The 21,643-nt window shown below is 42.2% G+C and overlaps 1 protein-coding gene across 5 annotated transcripts in view; it reads left to right on the top strand.

The window, feature by feature from the left end:
* The window catches only part of LOC120553207 (thyrotropin-releasing hormone-degrading ectoenzyme-like), a 265,616-nt gene that overhangs the window by 5,833 nt on the left and 238,140 nt on the right, over window positions 1-21,643 (top strand). For 3 of the 5 annotated variants that reach the window (XM_039791372.1, XM_039791373.1, XM_039791374.1), the window contains one exon: window positions 11,016-11,260. In XM_039791372.1, coding sequence (XP_039647306.1) covers window positions 11,088-11,260 — 173 coding nt within the window. In that variant the 5' untranslated portion in view covers window positions 11,016-11,087. Of the gene's footprint in view, window positions 1-4,156; window positions 7,159-11,015; window positions 11,261-21,643 lie in introns of those variants that run through there. The other 2 variants (XM_039791371.1, XM_039791370.1) reach the window with 1 other exon arrangement.

The raw sequence follows: 21,643 nt of genomic DNA, 5'->3' as shown, positions 1-21,643 counted from the left end.
TTTTCAATATTACTATTTTTGTTGTTTGCTAATTTCTCGCCACAGATCAAGCATACCGGTAAGCCAGCATCGTTGGCGGTAAAAGCAAAAAAAATTGTCCACATTGTTAAATCCTCTCTTAACCCCTATTTTCCTTTTAGAGTTTTTGTTTATTAGTTTTGGAATCCAAAGCTAGCCTAGCAAGGGAAATTGAAGACGAGCCACCGCTATTGAGGCTCTGCAAAACGTAGAGGTTAAGGTAACGAACCGTATAACCCAAACCATGGTCTTTTACTTAACCTTACCAAGTAGTTATGTTGCCTAAGCCTAACCAAGTAACGTTTTTTATGTTTGAATTTACAACGGGACTCCCAGTACGCTAAAAAGTGACGCCAAGGTGTTCTGTCCAAGTGAATGGCGACTGTTGCCATGTGAATAGAGAACAGCCTTCTGAACCTACTAGTAGGTGTAGCAGGCCTCTTCTAACCCACTGATAATGCCCATTCAGTGGAGTGATAACATTCAACACTACAACACTAGAGGTGCACGATATATAGACTCAATATCATTATCGCGATTTCACATTGCGCTAGCCTGACAAGCCAGACCCACATCCAGATGTTGGGTCTGGGAACTCACCATTGGCAGGGCTCAATCCGAGGGGCGGGATAAGCCCGCCCAACACTCTATACACAATGCGATTGGCCCGGCCAGAGTTTGGTTTTTCCAGCTGAAAAGCCAACGGAGAGTTGCTAGACGACCCTGGCTGGAAATGACATTTACTACCGCTAGGGTGCGTCTAGATTTGTAGGCTAATGTTGCACAATTTTATATCGAAAGTGTCGCGATAAGTATGCAATATTTAGTTTGTGGAGCGCTGCGTCCCGTCCGTTGGCTGTGTGCCTTGGTTGTGTTTGATTTAGAGCTTGAAACGCTGTAATGATCACGTCTCATTGGCCAGTTACCGTGCCACTTGCACGTTAGTACACGTCAGTGCACAGGTCCGCTACGTGATAAACCCTATGGAGCGTACTGCGTGTGTGCATATTTCAACAGAGTTACAGTGTAAGTGAAGAAATAGACAACAAAACAGAACCAATCAGAGAAGCGAAAGAAAAGCTGTGTCCTCTTCTCTTTATTTATATATTTTATACTGTCTAACCAGTAGAACATGTCTTGTTCTGTAGACATGGTCCTTATTTATTTATTTATTTATTTATTTATTTATTCATGTTGGACTAGTCCAATATGACTCAGTTGAAATAAACCTTGTGTTGTATTTGTGACAAATCTATTTTGATGCGTTTTCCCGTAACTTTTGTAATTTTATGTTTAAAAAATATCAATTAATATTGATATCGCAATATTCATAATTGATATCGCAATACCACATTTTGTCAATATCGTGCAACCCTAGTGTCCACTCTTCTGGCCATATAGGGTCGTCTTTTTTTTTTTTTGGACGGACACAGTGACTCACATTTAGCCTCTAGCTGGACAAAATCATTGACCACAGAAGCAGAGACCGAATAGAGAGATAAAAACTAGCAGTTAGCTACAGTGAACCTGATATAAACCTGACCGAACACCCATATATACACCTTACCACGTGTCTGTTAGATAACCGATCGTTTGAAAGGAGACATTTCCTGTTAAAAGCACACACTCACACACATCCGAAGACAGATGGGCGGGAAATGTTAATTGTTATAAAATTAATGGCTCATTTGATAGCCAATCAAATGCTTGGCAGGTTGTGTGAATAGCCAATCAAACATCTGGCGGCGATAATGTTGATGAGCTGGAGATTTGTCAGTGTCACCTTGGTAACAGCCGGGGGGGGCACCTGACTTCAACACGCGACCAAACACGCTTTAATACCACAGGCAGAAAACCTGTTTAACCCTTGTGTTGTCCTTCTGGGTCAAAATGAACACGTTTTTGCCGCTTTAAAAAAAAAAAATTGTCTCTTCAATGTTTAACTCAATATTTTTGTTGCATTTTCTTTTGATTGTTTTTTTTTTTTTTTTTTTTTTTCCCGTACCACCATTATACACTAACAACAACTTATTACCACTATTTTTACAATTTCTTTTGGAATTTATGGTCAATAAAGCTCATTTAGCCTATATGACATTATATATAATTTTTGAGTTAAAAAAACCAGAACGTATGAATTATTTTGACTAATATTTAAGATCAGAAGATGTTTATGGATAATGACAGACTGTCAGTTAAGTCAGAATAATGCTATAAAATGAGTAAAACACCTGAAAGTCAATTAAAAAAAGAACTGATCCTTAATTTGACTTGTGAAGAGCGTTTCGAGGAATCATCCGTGTTACTTTTGGGCAATTTGGTTGAAAGAAACTAAAATTTCTGCTAACTTTGAAAATGGGTCAAATTTGACCAGAAGACAACATGAGGGTTAATTTGTTGTTAACCAAAAAGATCCCGAACCTACAGATGATGGAAACAAAACATGTTTCCTAACAGCTTGGCTCTGCTGGCATGATGGCCATCGCCAGAAGTGACCATATTTGGCAGAAAGGGGGTGGAGTTGAGGAGGAGCTAGGGGTGGATCTGACTAAGAACCCATGGTAGCGGCTTGTCAATCACAAGGTTGCCCCGCCCCTAAATCACACCCTGCTTTATCGTCTATTTTACTCAAATGGGACCATAATTTAGAAAATTATCATGCTGTGTTTGAGAAGACTCGCATCTAGCGATTAATACCATAAACTCATTAGGAAAATGTTTACTGAGGTAATAAAAGGGTGAAGTAAGGTAATTTTCTCAATCTCACTTCTTTTTGCATCTAGTGGAGTCGCCCCCTGCTGGCCCTCAGAAAGAATGCAGGTTTAAGGCACTTGGCTTTACTTTTCAGACACCGGTTTTGCCGTGTTTTTGTACATCCAGCAACAAAATACAGTATTTACAATCTTACAAACACTTTAAGATCAGCATGGACATTTTAAATGCTAATAATAAATAAAAGGGCTTTTAATTACCGACATCTGGTGCTAATACGGCACCGGTGCCTTAACAACCGGTATCTACTGGACTGAATAGTAGGCCTAACGCGGATTTCGTGCCACTGAAATGCCAGCGCTGCTCTCTGATGCTCCGAAACGGACGTTGGAGGCAACCGAAACATCGCTGCATGTAAGCTAGTTGACATAGGCTAATACACTTGGCAGCCGGTAGCGTTAGCCTACCGTTAGCTAGCAGCTGGATTAAATATGGTTAAAATGCTGACAGCTAATGTTAAACGTTGTGACTGTATTTCACTGTAGAGGATTCCAACAGCGAGACGGAACAGTCAGACTGTCTGCCATTGTCGGAAAAACAACACAGACGGTGCGTTCACTTGAAACTCGCCTCGCCAGCCTCATGGTGCATTCAAAGTTATTGTAAAATACCCTTTTTCCATCTAGTGGTTGTTTTTGTTGTTTACCAGCAATTTACTGGTGAAATAAGTTATTGTTATAAGTTATTGTCATTACATTTTTAATAAAACATTTAATTTTGACCATATGGCCTTAGCAATAAACAAGCCGTTCGTTTTGTGCTCCTTTTTTTTTTTTCTTTTTAAATCTTTTCAAAAGCATCGGTTAAGGCACCGGCACCGTTTTAAAAGTATCGTTTTAGCACCGGTATATCGAAAAAAAAAACAAACTATACCCAACCCTATTAATAACCTACACAAGATAAGAAGTTAATAACTAGCCTACCTAACTAGCCTAATGTTCATTTCGTCAAAAGCTATAACAAAAAATGTTCGTTGAGGTCCTTTTTTGTATTATGTGCATGCAGTGATGGGCACAAAAAGTTTAAAAACTAAAATACAGAATCTCCGATGAGAACAACTGGAAATGAAAGACTAATAAAAAGCTAACTTCATCAGAAGCATTCATTTAGAGACATTTACAAAGTGTGTGTGTGTGTGTGTGTGTGTGTGTGTGTGTGTGTGAGTGAGAGACTTGTCTTTCATCATTAATTTTCTTTTGTCTGGTTTGGAATAAAATCCCGAGAGAGAATACTAATATAGATTTGAATAAAGTTGGATGGGTGCAGCTTTCATTCAACCAGACAGCACGCGCACGCTCGCTCTCTTTTTTTTTTTTTTTTTTTTTTTTTTCTCTCTCTCACACAGCGCGTTCCTATTAGAGCTGCAGCTCGGTCTCAAACAGAAACGCACACCGCGAGCGGACTCACTGCTGAACGGGCGGCACGAGACTCTTCCTCACCACCACCTTCGCCGTCCTCTTCTTCTGCGGATGGAGGGATGCTAACAGGAGAGCTTCATTATCATCTTCATCACCGTGCATCATCATCATCACCACCGGGAGCGGAGGGACAGAGCTAGGAGCAGCAGCAGCTCTCCGTGCGCTAAAAAGTTGAGGAGGATCCGGTTTCATTACGGAGCACCGGAGGGGCCCGTGCCCGGCGTTAACCCGGGATAATCCGCCTGACACGGTTCATTTCTACTTTGGACTTCATGGAGACGCATCCGGTGGTTTTTGAAGGGGAATAGCCTATTGCGAGGCTATAAGGGATCACTGACGGCGCTTTCAAGGATCTCTTTCTAACCTGTCCCCGGTAGCCTACTGAAACTGATCTCCGGTGTGTTTAACCTATCTCTAACGTTACAAAAGGACACCTTTTTTCTTTTTTTTTCTTTTTTACCGGATCATCCGGTGTTTAAAATGACTTGTGTGTTTGAACTGATCAGTGACGTTTTGAAAATGATCCCCAGATGTTTGTTGTAACGGATTCCCGGTGGTTAAACTGTTAAATAACGGATTTCTGACGTTTAACAGCCAACAACTCCATAACGGGGGTTCTTTGTGTTTAAACTGACATCTGAGGTGTAGTGTAACGGATCCCCGGACAGTCCCGGGTGGACTTGACGGTTTGCTGACCGACGGTAACCCCAGCCCCCTCCCCCGTTAGCCTACTGGAGAAAGAAATATTAGAACAAGAAGAACAACGGCTGGCCTATAAAGCAGGTGCTCACCGCGGAGTTCAGAGGAACAACTGCTTTAACGGAAAAGCGCGGCTCTTCTCGGGGGTTCCCTGAACCCAAGGGACCGGCCACCGGGAGAAACCGACCCGGGGCTCACCGCTTCCCAACGGGGGCGAGAGAAGAGAAGTTACCGGAGGAGTTGATCTGGATCTTAGACTTCCTCGCGGACCGTTAACGGGCGGATAACGTTCATCAGTAATAACTGACTGATCGCATTAAGGGGACGGATTAATTGTTGGAGTTTTAACGGATAAAAACCCCGCCTATTTCTCCCGTTTTCTGTTCGGTTTCCCCTCCGATTGGAATCCACCGAATCGTTATTCCGGGGTAGCCTATTAATCATATTGAATCAATTTTTCATCCATCATCAGCCTCACGAACTGTAAAGCAGCGATCGTTTAGACCCGGTTTAGAACCCGAGTGAATTATCTCCTCCACGGTGTAATAAACACACATGCTGGCCGTAAATTATCCACTTAACCCCCTCAAGAGAGAGAATGGGAGAGAGCCATAGGGTGAGGCTGCAGTGAGAGAGTTATTACTTCTATGAGACACCATCTTCTTTCTGGAGAAGTTCACGAAAAAAGCATTTAAAACGACAAACGCTCATTTTAACTTAAATTCTGACAAACGGAGACATACTCAAACCCTTCAACTGGTGATGTTTTATGTCAATTAACCTGAAAATCAACCTTTTAATATACTACAGGAAAACTGAAATGTAATCCTAAAATATTGTGGAGATACTCCTCTCATTGTGCATCTGTGGCCCATAATACTGGCCTTAATGGTCTGTAAGGCCTTTTCATCTCCCACTGCATCATCATAATAATCCCATAATAGTCCGATCGGGGTTTATTTATGCTTTATTGCAGTTTTGGAAGACCTTTAACTCAGAAGCAATTAACTTTACAACAACCTGGAGACCGTAACCTGCTGCTTTAAATCTCCTGTGTTAGTTTAGGCTTTGGTTCAGGATCTCTGTCTCAAATGCATGTAGATCAACTGACCGTTTCTGAAGCTCAAAATGAGAAATTCCATCATCCAAAAGTGATTTTAATGAATACTCGGTGAGCAAATCCAGCTAAAGTGTGACTTCAGGTTGTTTACCATCATAAACGGTCTTAACGCGGCTTTATTCTCAGTCTAACACTTCTATCTGTGGTGGTTTAGAGTTTAGCTTACCCAGCTGATTCCCAGTGAAAGCCTATGGATGATACGCTCACTGTATAGCCACATCCTCAACAGCATCCCCCCTCCTCCTCCTCCTCCTCAGACTCCTCTAGAACTTGAAATCGAGCCATACAGCATTGATTTTTTTTTTTCTTCTCCTCACCGCAAAATCAAAACGCACACGACCATCTCATCCTTTCTAGTTTGTCAGTCTTGTTGCCTGAAATGTAAAACGTGCCGCAGTGTGGGTTTTCCACCTCGAGCCACAGCTGAAGGACGTTAATAACGGTCAAGCAGCGGCGAGGTCAGAGTTCAGCTTTTCAGAAATATTAACTGCTGCACAGACTGGAGCTTTGACAGACTGAGAACTGGGAGCTTTGGAAGGATCAAAACACAAACGGCTCCTTTTCACATTGAATCGTCTGTAAACGAGCTGGAATCAAACCCGAGCATCAATGCACTTTGTCGTTAGTGACAGCTAAATGGGACTAAACGACAGCAGCCCGGGCGCCATGCGGAATGGCCGCGGCCTCTCGGACCAGTGGGCAGAGTCGGTGGTGGTCCGGCCTCGAACCACCGAGCGCCACATCACCGTGCACAAACGGCTGGTGCTGGGCTTCGCCCTCTCCATCCTCACCCTCATCATCGTCACGGCGGTGGCTGTGGTGCTCAGCGTCCGCTTCGAGGAGTGCGGGGGACGAGATCGCGACGGAGCGGCGGGTGAGTCAGGCTCGCGAGGCACCGGAGGGTCGGCGAAGTTGAACGGGAGCAGAGGCGAGAGGACGGGGGAGAGGGGTGACGATGAGGCGGTCCAGCCGTGGAGGAATTTGAGGCTGCCGGGCTCGTTGAGGCCACGGCACTACGACCTGGGGCTCGCCGTCTACATGGACAACTTCACTTTCTCCGGAGAGGTCAGCATCGAGCTGGAGTGCGTCAACGCCACAAGATTCATCGTGCTGCACACTGACCGCCTTGAGGTACGGTGGCCTGTATGGGCAGAAATCTGTAGAAATCTTTGGTAAACTTAAATTATCTTTAAGAACGTATGACATCATAGTGATATCTGAGAAACCAATGTCGGCAATCATTATCTACAAAGCTTGATCCAGATTCATGACCTGATCGCAAAATATATTCAGGCAATCTTTGCAAAATTGTTTGCAAGTAAGGTGATGTCGTGACTACTTATGGGTCGTGCAGTGGGTAGTCTATATCCTTGACATTCCACTTCTGGGATTGCTCCGCTGGCGCCGGAAAATCTGCAGAATTTCACTCATTTAGGCCGGATATTTGTTGCCCTGGGCTTCCTTTGTGTTGGCATTTTAAACTCTTTCTGAGGACTATGGTTAACTGCTCCTCAGATCTCTGCAGGGTAAATCCAGACAGCTAGCGAGACTATCTGTCCAATCGGAGTTTTCTGTTAAACGACTAAAACGACTTTTAAAGTTACACGTTCCACCAAAACCGGTTCCTTCCCGAGGCTATTTTGCAGCGGCACCGCGGCTTCTCGCCGGTGTTTAGCACCGCCCAAGACGATTGCGATTGGTTTAAAGAAATGCCAATAAACCAGAGCATGTTTTCCTCCCATCCCCGAATGTGGAGTAGCCAGACTCTCCTCTAGCGTGCTTTGGAGGAGGGTCTGGCAAAGCAAGCCTATGCAGGGGGGAACGTTGGTACTGGATACTAGTTTAATTTGAGGATGAATGGGTACAACGAGAAAAAGCTCCATTGGGGTTATATAAAATTGAATGGTCAAGTTTGCAAGTGGACAAGAGCCCGAATTCTTGTGTCAAACGTCACCAAAGTTCAGCTTTACGTGAAAGTGATGCATTAATTTACTTTGTTAGCAAATCTCCTAATTGTGGAACTTCCATTGAAATCCCTGTAGTTCTTTCTGAAATGTCGCTGCCGCTAGTGTGACCTCACCTAGATTTTCCACCGGGCGCGTCTGAGCTGCGTTCAGTCTGTTCCATCCTCCGCCACGCGCCATACCACCAGTGGAGCGTCTTGCCTGCCCGAATCGCAGATTTTATTGTCTTTAAAAGTACTTTACAGAACAATCATGTGTTTTTTAAGCTAGTATCTACCTTCCATTCCAAGCACTCCTGTAATTAAACTCCATGCCTTCTCTTTCCTGGTGCTGATCTGTAGTGTTGTAATATGGTTTTCCACCTCCAAGATGAATCTCATCGTCTGATGTTGTAGAGAAGACCTACAATATTGGGGGGGGGGGTCTTTTGGTAAATTGACTGGATGCTCATGCTGTTTCACTTCCTGCCCGGCTGTCTGAATGCCCACTGGCTTGCACTGGCCACCTCGATATAAGTGCACAATATAATAATCAATAAAGAGCCCATAAGCAACATACAGTATGTGGCTCCCACAATTACTTTAACAAATAATGGATTATTTTGGTCGATCGACCAAGTGATTAGTTAACTAATCGTTGCAGCTCTATTTGACTTTAATCACATAAAGATCAGTTTTATGAAGTGCAGAAAGTGCCGATGTATTTGTATAAAAAAAAAAAAAAAAGGATGTCTCTGTGTAGAAAAATGTTTTTTGAGATGACACTCAGGTGTTGGATATTTTTGACCCTCTTTTACCCAACCCCTGAACCTCCTACCTGTGGACCAAAGTGCCTATTTTTGGAATCACTGGATGCACTACCTTCTTCAGCTGGTGTTGTAGCTGTAGTATATGAAAGTGATTGAGAACTAACCTCCATACCCGCTCTAAAGCCTGCCCCCCTTTCAGAGACTGGCACATCGCTGCCAGTGGATGCAAACAGTTTGACAACTTTCCTGATGATTCTTTCAAAACAAAGCTCCTCGTTTGCATCCTGAGATCTCCTCTCTGCAATGGAAAAACAAGCCGCTCTCTAACAAAGAATGTTTATTTCCAGATTTGGCCTCAGAGATTTCCTAATTAACCATCAAAGTTGCTGTTTCAGCCAAATATTTGAGATGAGCACGTGGTGAGAGAAAGCCTCAGAGAAACGCCTGAGCAACGTGATTTTTTTTCAGGCCGGTCAACTCGGCTAATGTGAGAGGAGGATAAATCTGTCTAATTTGGGCAGAGGCCAATTAAAAGCCCTGCAGCCCCTTTTGTGTTCGTATGCGAGCGCACTGTGAATTAAGAGGTGTTGTTGGGCGCCAGGCAGGCCTCCTAAGATATCAGTGCATGACAATTTTTCTTTGTTAATAAAAAGGCCAAAAGAAAAGCGGATAAAAATAAAACCTGCTGGTAGAAAGAGGACAAAAAAATGATCCTGCAAGGAACGCTTTATTCTCAGTGTCAAAGAAAAATCCATTCGACATTCAAGAAAACTAAAGTAGAAATGGGCCAAAAGCAGCATTGTGATGGTTTGCTTGTTTTATTACATGAACTACAAACCAGTGACAGCTCACCCCAAAAACAAAGACATATGTATTCTCTTACCTGTAGTGCTTTTTATCAGTCTAGATAGTTTAGGTGTGAGTTGCCCTGTGTTGCAGATATCGGCCGTGGAGATGTCTGCCTTCTCTCCAATATAATGGAACTAGATGGCACTCGGCTTCTGGAGCTCAAAGCGACATAAATACATTTGATAAACTCAACAGCAATGTCTCTTTCCAGAAATCATGACCCGGTTCCTCAAAATAATCCACAGACCTGGTTGGGAGCGGTTTCATTTATGAACTATTTTCTTTCTACCAAACTACGCCGCCAACTTTATCACCACACTGAAGGAAGGATGCTCGTGGATGAGAGGCTTGTGATGTAAACTTTAATGGCGTTCTCCTTGGCTGATTTCTGGAAAGAGACATTGCTGTTGAGTTTTTCAGCTGTATGTTTTTGGTGCTTTGAGCACAACAAGTCGAGCGGCATCTAGTTCCATTATATTGGAGAGAAGACCAACATCTCTACGGCCGATATCTCCAACACTGGGCAACTCCCACCCAAACTATCTAGATTGATAAATAGCACTACAGGTAAGAGGGAAAATTTGTATTTATAATTTTAGGATGAACTGTTCTTTAACAATTCCTGTTGAGCCAAAACGTATCATCAGACTGATTTCCTTTACCCTAGGGCAATGATTGGTTCCAGTTTACGTTGAGTGAAAATCAACTTGTAGAGTCCTCGGTGGCTCTCACATGACTGACCAGACAGATTTGATCACAACAAGACACATTATTAAAGATTCAGTATTCAAACGGGAACCATGTCAGGCCGTTAAAATGTCTGACAGTGACGAATTGAGCTGACAAATCGAAGCAGTCAACAAACAAACCCAATTAAAAAGCATTTTGGTTGAGTGGAGCATTTGAAGGCATGAAAAAATTTAAAAACATCCTTTTTATAGCCAACGTGTCCTGTCTGTGTCCCCAGGCTCTCTGTTCGTATCGATCACTTCATTCATCAAAGAACAAACGCACATTCACACAAACCGATACGGACGCACACACTCAGTGTTTGATTGGCTGATTATCGCTGTTTGACAACAGAGACCCAGAGGCTCCTCATGGTACCTACTGTTGCCGGGCACGTTCCCATCATGCACTGCTGCTCATTTCAGAGGGTAGTTCCACTGGTTTTCTTCAAACCTCAGCTCTCCCTTTTTGCTTAATGATGACAAATTGTCATTATTTTAATGATTTGCAGAGGTGGAAGAAGTACTCTTAGCTTTTAAAAGGATTTTAGGAATAGAACTAAGGAAGATCCATTTGAAGAAATGGAATAAAATATTCATGTTGGGGCTGGTCGATGTGACAATATCAAAACGATCTAAGAATGTCTTATATATTTTATATCGTTACTATCCTAATGTTCCTCCTCTACCTCCCTTCAGGTGGACCGGGTGTCCGTCACAGCAGAGGGCGGCGCCGGTGGCCGTCCCGCCAACAGGCCCGGGGGCGGAGCCATGCGCATCCACCGCCACTTTGCCTTCCCGGCCAATCAGATGTACGTCGTGGTTCTGCACCGCGAGCTGAAGCCGATGAGAGTTTACCGGCTGAACGTGAGCTTCGACGCCGCCATCGAGGATGAGCTGCTGGGCTTCTTCAGGAGCTCGTACACCCTGCACAGAGAGAAACGGTACACACACACACACACACACTCTCTCTCTCTCTCTCTCTCTCTCTCTCTCTCTCTCTCTCTCTCTGAAACACTCATTTCTCCTCCAGCAGCAGGTGGTTCGACTAGAAAAGGTCAGAGCTTCACATCCACAACATTGATTAACTCAAACACACTGCTCAATGTGTGTGTTCCACTTATCAAACCACACACACACACACACCCTCCTTATGAATTTCCCATAAGCCTGTACTCCAGAGTTGTTGTCACATCACATTTCTTCCCCCACGGTGCTGATGGGAAACAGACTGTGTGCTGATACATTTATTATTTCATGCATGACATTTTGGCTGTGTGGCCTCCATCTGTGCGAGGCTGTGTTACCACGGCGACAGAACATTTGATCGCCTGTTTCTGCAATAAGTGGAACAAAGTTTTAGTTAATTGAAGAGCTCGCTCATAATTGGACAAAGTAAAGTTATGACCATATGAGGACTCTCCAATGCTGAAACTTTTCATCTTTGAAGTCATTAAACGTACAGTAATTCTTCTGTATTATATTATGTGTATTTACTCGTTTCTGATTGCCTGGAATTAGTGGGGGGGGCCCTAACTGAGTACCTTAATACATGTTATGCATTTTCAAACCGCATGGTATAATAAACATGATTCAAGTAAATATGAATTCAAAGAACAAAATCATAGAATTAAAAAAAGCAGTATTTCTGCCCTCACCCTATAAGAAATTTGGTAAATGTTTGTAACGTGATATTATTAAAGTTGTAATCCTTAAGGTTTCTGTCCTGGTTTATTTGGCAACGCCCAACACACAGCGGTTAGCACTAGACTTAATATAAAGATGAATGATGCGTTTTTACTTCCACCCAATGAAAATATTCCAGATACGGGCGCTGCCATCTTGTAATTTTTTAAGTCTGAGTCCGCGCAGTAGTGATTCGCTTATACACCCCGCCCGACCAATTGCGAGTCAATCCCAGCTGTCAATCATGACGTTTCACCCCGTTTTTTGCATCAAATAACCAAAAAACCAAACTGATCAGAAAAAATGAACGTGAACAAACATCAGCGTGATCAGATCTACACAAATTGGAGGTTGAGCGGTCGTCCAAATGTCAAAGGATCCAACTTTATTCTGAATTATCACATACACACAGTACAATGTGGTGATATTCTATTACTGCATTTAACCCATCCTAAGTATTAGGAGCAGTGGACAGCTATACAAGCAACTTGGCAACTTGGGGTTCAGTGTCTTGCTCAGGGACACTTTGACATGTGGCCGGAGGGATTGATCCGCCAACCTTGTGGTTGAAGGGTAACCACTCTCCCCCCGAGCCACTGCCACCCATGTTGAAGTGTCCTTGGGCAAGATACTGAACCCCAAATTGCTGTGAATGTATATCGCTGCTGATGAGCAGGTGGCACCTTGCATTCTATCCTCTGCCATCTTGCGCTTTGAGTGGTCGCTAAGGCTAAAAAAGCGCTATATGAATGCAGTCCATTTACCATTCATTTTATAGTGTAAAACATGACACCGGTGCGTCGAAGGGGGAAGCAGGTCAAAAGCTGCGAAGAAACTCCCACACACGGTCTATCTTGCAAACAATATAAAGTTTATTAGTAGGACATTTTCGGTACTAGATCTTCTTCAGGCAAGAAGATGGTCTAGTACCGAAACGTTGCAACATAGTGTAAAACATGAAAATTGAAGATCTGCAATAAGTCATTTTGCAAGAGTTGTGATTTTGTTTTGTCAAATATTTCCTGCAGATTTTGAAGACCCTTTTTAATGACTGTCATTAGCAAAATGATGACATTTATGGATTTCTCTGATGAAATGGTTCTTGTGTAATATTTAGAGAACTGGAGCTTGATAATGTTTGCTGTTTTTTACTGGCGAAAAACTGAGAACAATGCAGACGTGCTCAACATGGTCACATTTTCTAAAGATTGACTAATCGTTTAGTCAGCCATCATATCAACACTATAAGCTTTCAAAATGCTGCTCCAGATTTGTTTTAGCATTAATTGATTATACAGGATTTTTCAATCATCAAACCTCACCGTCAGTTTTGTATAATGTACTGGATCGGATGAACAGAGCAGGACAGTTTGTACAGTTCTGATTGTCAGCAGGCTGATAGCTATGACTGATTACAAAAACAAAGAAAAAACAACCTGGACATGTTAGGTGGAATTGAAATAGTTACATTTATTCAAAGGGAAGTATGTCATCTGTTTCACTTTCAAATGAATAACATTTTATGACTTTATTTTAGACAGACATTTTTTTTAAATACATTTGATAGATTAAAGGTGCAATATGTAATATTGTGTGTAATACTGGCAGCTAGCAGTTAAAATAGTTACTGTACTACCAATTCAAAATACTGGATAGTCGTTTCCCCCGCCCCCTCCTGCCCAGACTCGAAGTTCACGGGGGGTGCCAGGCTGAGACCGCAGCATTCACAACAATGTTGCTAGACGCTTTTCTCACATAGCCAGACATTACTTCACAGCAGAGCATAGATATATACGACAGCAGAGTAGCTAACGTTAGATGCTAGTCTCACATAGCCAGACATTACTCCACAGCACAGCGGAGTAGCTAACGTTAGATGCTGGCTATATTGACAGTCATAAAAGCCCGTGCTCACGCGGGGCTCTGTAAGCAACTGACAGACACACTTTTTCGGCTTAAAATTACAGTATGAACCGCTAAAAACACAACAGCCTCACCGTCCTCTCCACACGCCAGTCAGGCACACTTCCTCGGCTTAGAATTACAATAGGAACCGCTAAAAATACCACCACCATGCCGACTGAACAGCCCGGTCTCATGGCAGTTTCTGTAAATGTGACGTTATTTTAATGTATTGATACGTGTTCACAGAGACGTTTTTGTCGGTTTTTACGTGGCGGACAACACGAATCGGCCGCCTCCCGGCCGCCTCATCCAGCGCATCCCCAGTGGGCCGCCTCGCGGGCCGCCTTGCGGGCCGCCTCGCGGGCGCCTCCCGGCTTATGGAGCTTCCTTTTCGGCCGCCTCCCGGCGTCCTTTCCTCGAGAAAATAACGTGACATTTACACGTGAAAAACGTCTCCGTGAACACGTATCAATAGATTACGAATAACGTTGATATTTACACGAACTGCCGTGAGACCGGGTTGGAACTACACGTTGTAAACAGCCATGGCCCGCTTGCCTGGTCCTCCCGGTAACGTTAGCAGGGTTAGCATGGCGGCGTTAGCCAGGACCAGTCGGGATCACTTTACTGGCTATGTCTCAATTGTTTTTGCGAGTAACCAACTCGGGTACTCTAGCTATATAATTCAATGTGAGTACACAAATGTTGAAATGACCTAAAATGCCCGTCCCTAGTGGCTGTGATAAATTAGCCTGAAGCTATGCTTACCTGTTCAGGAGGAAATAAGCCAACTCTGCGTCCTTTTGGGATCTAAGCTGTCTCCATCTTTCAAATACATCTCCAATATTTACCAGGGGGTTGTTATGTCTCTGGTCACGCAACTGTTTTTTTAGGTCTGGTAGAATCTATCTCCGTTGATCCTGTTCGTTTGTTTGCTGCTTTCATGGCTGTACTACCGTTAGAGCTGTAGCGCGCTGGGTTTATGTTTTTACAGTTATATCTGGCAACCCGGCCTGGCTGTCAAACTGGGCCGTTGATAACAACACACAGATCAAAACATAAACAGAAATTCCGTCACGGAATGTAAATTTCAAAAAGAAAAAATACTGACATTAGCATTGTTGTCAGAAAAGATAGTATTTCAGCTTAACATGTTTCCTTAATATCTGATGAGGCATTGGTGTCATTTTTGGATTTATTACAGTACAAATATTACATATTGGACCTTTAAGTTTTGCATTGACATTGTAGGCATGATACTGGTCCCTATAACATGCATCCTGTTGTGTTTGATTGTTTTAAAACAATATTTTTTGTACAAAAGTTTTGACTTGAGAATGATTCTGTGAGATAAAGTTGTGGTTAAAAACTTTTATGATTAAAATTCTGTTGGAACTCAAATCCTGCAAAACGAAACATCCTAAAACCTTAACCAGACATGTGTGATCCATCAAATAATACTTATTTCCATTGACTCGAGAACACTTTAACACAGTAACTCCTCAGCGATCAGGTTTGGCCTCGGTATGTGTTCAGCACCAGTGGTCCCACATTCACTGGTAGCTGCTGTTTGGATCAATGTTGGATCAATACAGCAGCTGATGGCCCAGCAGAGCTCGATCACAACAGAACAACCTGCTAGTTAAAGTTGAATGGTTGCGGTCGACTTTGTGCACTAAACGGATTCCTCAAACGTTGGGTAAGAGAGAAACTCTACGTGAGAGAAAGATATTCGATAGCAGAATGAATGCTAGCTTTGTTTTGGCATGTGCAAGAATTTACAGACTGCGTTGCTGTGAGAGCATATTAACTGCTGGAATAAATGCATCTAAATAAGACAGTTTCCACACACATACAGTAGTAAGGAAATATGTATATGTGATTAAAACCCTTTTTAAAAGGTGTCAGTCTGGGTTCATAAATATGTTAATCTGATGACTAACCAGCAAGGCAAAGAGACACAGCTCATTATTTCAAGAAAAAAAGCTTTGAAAATGTCAGATTTACACATCACTACTGTCCAAATTATACACTGCTGAAAAGTGTGTGTACAAAGATCACTGTTGGTTTAAGGATTAGCTTAATGCAGCTGTGTGGCTAATGCTAACACACACACACACACACACACACACACACACACACACACACACACACACACACACACACACACACACTCCACTGTGAGATTTGCTTAAGCCCAGCCTGTGGTGTCTGGATATTAAATGCTAGGGGGAGGGGAGGGGGGGAGAATTAATTAGCACACACACACACGCACACACACACACACACACACACACACACACACAGTTTGCGGTTTGCTGATGTCTCCCAGTGAAATCAGTCTGAAATGGTCCAGTCTCTGTACCTGCAGCCTGCTGCTCACATGAACCGTGATGTCACGACAGCATGACAACAGACACATCAATACTCAGCTAATGTAAACAAGGGAGCTGCACCAGGGTTGTTGTGGTGCATTTCCACCAGGCCTCCAGGGAGTGCTCTGGGCTTTAAATCCAATTTGACGTAGTGGCCAAACATTGTAAATACAACTTCAGTGTCTGTCACATGATGCCCTCTGGCCCAAAAAAGGCATTCTCCCATAAACTTACATGGCGAAAGAGATGTCTATAAATCAGTGGATATGTTTTTTTTTTTTTTTTTTTCCCCAACATCACAACCTTCTTCCCACGAAATGACTCGTTTCACTATCAGAATTTGATCCATTCGGTCCGATAACATTTGGAAAGTCTAGAAGAGCCGTGCAAAAGTTTAGACACTTCTGAGACATTTAATGCAGAATCCTCTTCTCTGCCGTCCATCTGTCGGTTCCACACAGTCAGTTAAAATGGAAATTGTTTGCTTAGTAAATGAGCAACAAATGGAAGCATCATTATTTCTGTGTTATATATGTGCCTGGTGGAACGATGGTGTTTTAAGCCCCCAACGTCGACTTCAAGGCAGCGCTGCGACCGTCTACTTCAAGGTACCTAATCTTAACTTTTACTATTAAATGGTGTATGTTTATATATATTTTTTTAAACTCAAGGGCAAGTAATTCTGACAGTATTTTAGATCTTTTAAATGTGTTTAATTTAATTAAATCCCTATCCTTTTACATATTTATTTTGAAGTTGATTAATATAGATTCTTTTTAAATATTGGGGACAGAATTTATTTTAGTATTATGATACCGGGCTACTTATTTAAATATATATATATATATATATATATATATATAATATATATATATATATATATATATATATATATATATATATATAATTCTTTTATAAATGTCCACGGGAGAGATGCCAGGGCTTGTGTGGAGGTAACCTTTTATTTAAAGTTTTATTTTCCTGCTGTCGGTCATGTCCAGTGGTCCTTTTTAACTGATTTCTGGTACTCTTTTTAAACAGTTTTTAATTTAACCGAACACGTTTTTGTTTTTGTTTTTTTGAAAGCGTTTTTTATTTACACAATGTAAAAAAAAAAAAATTATAGAATGTATATCCCATTGTGCCAGTGCCCCCCGTAACGCCTATCCCAGGCGTTACGGGGGGCACTGGCACAAGGGGATATACATTCTATAATTTTTATTTTTTTTTTAACCCAAAAACCTAACCCCAACCATTGCCTAATCCTAGTGCCTTCCAGGCAGCGCTGCCTGGAAGTCGACGCAGGGGGCTTAAAACACCAAACACTTGCCTGGTGGCAGTATCAAGGTATTCAAGCCAAAAGGGCCAAGTGAAGTCACAACTAGTTTTAAAGTCAAAGTTGATTCTGAAGTCACCAGATTTGTTAATCAAATCATGGACTGCAACTATTATTTCATCATGATTTCTCCGCAGATTATTTTCTAGATTAATTTTTAGCTGTATTTAACATCAGAAAAAAATATGGATGGAAACATACGTCTTGGGGGCTGAATTCTACAGCGAAGAAACGACCAGCGCAGGTGGCACTCGGCCAGTTAGGTACTTTCCTGACTTTGAATTGGACTCCGGCTGTCTGTGTGGTATTGTGCACACGGTGCACTGCTGGAGGTTCATTCAAATAAAGTAGCACAAAGAGTTGTTGGGCTCTCGTGGAAAATGTTTCTTAGACATTGCGCTGTTTCTCCTGCAGCGTCACTGCCGGTCTGATGGTTTTATCAACAAATGCATGTTTTGTTCTTGAAATGCATCCTGATGAAAACGGAGTCACGTTATATGACGTGACCATGTATGACGTGAGATACAGATTTGAGATTGACGTGATTGAATAAACTGTGTATAAACATTTTGTCGTCCTGTGCCACTGTGATTGGCTCAGCTGTTTGAGACCAATGAGACCAGCGATGTGACTGGCTGAGACTATATTAATGTAATGAGGAGGAGTAAATTAATCCTTAGTATTAATCTCCACACCCTCTGATCTAAGCTCAACTTCAGCCGTCAAGTCCGTCTGCACTGCTGCACAAACATGAACCAAAAATGCAGGTGGAGAGGTATTATGCAATAGACCTTTTTCACAGCAGACATGTTGACATGTCATAGTAGGAAAAGCACAGGTGTATTCAAAACCATTGATGATGGCTGCATTCCACTTAAGCCTGGCTCACACTACAGGAGTTTTAAAATCCTAACCGATTTTGAAATCTGGTTGCAGCACACACTTGAGGAGAATCTCTGCAGATTTTCTTCCCTCAAATCTTAAACACGCTCACACTACAAGATTTGAAAATAGTGGGGCATCACACACTACAATATTCTTAAGATTATCTCGCCAGATTTAGCACCTCACGTGACGTGATCTCACGGGGAAGCGCATGTAAACAAAATGGATACTGTGTCACGGCATCTTTTGTTAGACCTGAATGTAGCAGATGATCGTTGACCTAGATCTAATGTTTACGAAGTTGCTAGCTAGTGTGCTAGCAACTTTGTACACTCACCCGGTAGGTCCAAATCTGAAGCGATCTCTCCCCAGCTCTTCTCTTTATCATTCCCATTATGATACTCTTTTGATGAGACATTAAACAGGCACTCGTGCTGTTGCCACATCTCCACCATCCTTTCTTCCAACTCAGTTGTCCACCGGACCCGTACTACAGCTGCTTTCGCGGACATTTTCAAAAGTTTCCTTCACTTCCGTCTCCTTGCAGACCTGTCTCTCATTGGCTATTGTGGAAATACTGACGTAATCCTAGTCATTTCACGTCCAATTATAATCCTAGTTATCAAACATGTTTGATATTATCGGGGCGGCCCCGATGTGTCTGCGAGCAGATCGGGAGGTGCGAGATTCGATCTGTGAACGCCTCACGTTACCAGATAATCTGCGCCGAACATCGGAACCGATCGAGGTCCTCGACAAGATTTTTTTTTTTCTCAGATTCTCGGCAGGGGTAAATCTGGCATAAATCTGCCTAAAACTCCTGTAGTGTGAGCCAGGCATTACTGGGACACTTGATGGAACTGAGCCATCGTTAAGGTTATCAATTTCAGCTGTGCTTTTCCTACTATGACAAGTCCAAATGTCTGCTGTGAAAAAAAGGTCCATTGGGCATTGTGCAATACAGAAGTTATTGACCACAGCATGAGGTAACGGGATAATTATAATAATTATATTATTATATAATATATATATATATTATGATAATAATAATTATCAAAATTAAGTGCAATACGAGGGGGACGATGTGTTGTGGGTTCTCTTCGGTTCTTCTGTGATTGTGAGGAAAGGTAGGGGGGGGGGTATTGTGTGAGGTTTATTAGATGTCTATTGAATCATTGGATGAGATAATGTATGATTATGTTTCTATGTAGGTTAACTCTATGTTTGTGTGTTTATGCACAATGTGTCGCCGTTTCGTTTCTCTCGAACGCCCAAGATGAATTTCTCTTGTAGGAGACAATAAAGGCTCATCTTATCTTATCTTATCTTATCACACAGTCAAACACCCCCACCCCCGCTTTGGTTTGACGGTGAGCCTGTGCCATTAAAATCGGACTCCTTGTGTCAGTGTTGATAAAGTTCCAGCTGCGAGCTTTAGAACAGACTTCTGACAGAAACCTAAAACACCCGAGCAGAGCTGTTCCCCCTCAGATCCTGTGAGGAACCTTTTCATTAGACGGAGGCTGTTTTAGCAGAGATGCATTTTATTTTTTTATTTTTTTAATGAGGCAAGGAATTTACAGTTAACGAGGAATAGTAAGGCCGCTAACGAGGAAGGGTCTGAGGAACAAAGTCGTAGAAGTGTTAACGAGAGAGACGGGATGGTTGATGAAGAGTCTACATTTCAACATGCTCATTTTCAGGTTCATTCTTGTAATTTGGGTTTCTGCTTGAACATGTTTACATGCTTTAAAGTAAAAAAAAAACACATTATTTTCCTCATTCTGTCTGTCTGAATAACCTGATAGTCTGGAACGCTCCGTTTTAGCGCCGGTCTCTTGAAGCTGATGGGTCACTCCTCTTCATCACCAGCTCACTCTCTTGACTCTCTCGCGCTGATAGATTCATCCAGTGTTGAGATGAGATGTTTCAGATCAATACTGCGCTCACCCACTTAGTGTGTGTCAGAGGGTAACCTATATAACGTGGCCGTCAATTGAAGGGACTTAATAAATGCGTTCGTTCTCAGGCACACAGACGAGGAGGAGGAGAAACTGCTGTGTAGCAGAGGGCTTCACACCTGTGACCATCTTACCTGAGCCTGAAATTAGCAATGACGGCAGCCACTTCAGTCCAGAGGGAAATATCTCTATTGGACGGATTGCCATTCAATTCACTATACATAAAGAATGAATCGTTATGGCCCTTGATGCCCCCCTGACATTTCATCAAATATCACCGACGGATCAATATTCACACTGGAAACTTCTCTCATGTGTATGACAGGATACCTCTAAAACTTTAAGATTATTTTCATTGTCTATTCCTCCGCGGTTAATCTCGATCGATAAGTTGTTTGGTTATAAAATGTTAAAAAATGTGTTTTTCAAAACCCAATAATTTGTCCCCAAATGTCAGTCAGTTTACTGTCGCATAGGAGTGACAAAACTGAAGAAAAAAAAAGCTGGAATCAGAGAATTGTTACTTTTTTGTTATAAATTACTCAAACCAATTAATCGATTATCAAAATAGTTGGCACTTTAATATTTAACAACCAACCGATTAATCAATTAATCTTTGCAGCTCTACCAAACTAAAAAATATAGGTTAAGATAATTGCTATCCTGACATTTTAATTGGCTGCTTGGAAAAAAAATCAGCTTGTTAAACAAGACTTAAGAGTCTGCAGGCTTAAAGGCTGTGTGGATTTTTTTTCTTCTAGTGTGTAATGCATGCCTCATGGGGCTGCTTGCATGAGCAACAGCTCTTTGGGAACAACCACTGGCGATTTAAGCCCCCCTAAATTTCATCTCAGCCCCCCTAAAAATTATAATAATAATTAAAAAAAAAAACTTTCAACTATCAACTTTGGTGCTTCAAGTGAGAGTTTGCGAACTTGTCTGTTAGTGACGGAGGACAAACCGTTACAGGTTCAAAGGGCTTAAAACAGCTTAGTCCCCAGAGAAGAAGTCGGTCATTTCATGGCGCAGATTAGAACCCAAATTGAAACGTTGGCAACTAAAATGGCTGAATGTTAGAACATTGTGTCAACCTGGTCGTTATTACTCTGACTTATAAAGTTTCTGGTTTAGTTCCACCATAGTGTTAATGGTGTCAAAAAACGTTGTTCAGTAGCTAGC

The sequence above is a fragment of the Perca fluviatilis genome, chromosome 23, assembly GCF_010015445.1.
Source record: "Perca fluviatilis chromosome 23, GENO_Pfluv_1.0, whole genome shotgun sequence".
Taxonomy (NCBI): Eukaryota; Metazoa; Chordata; class Actinopteri; order Perciformes; family Percidae; genus Perca; species Perca fluviatilis.
Note: the sequence above shows the minus strand (reverse complement) of the source record. Positions and strands in the feature narration are given on the sequence as shown.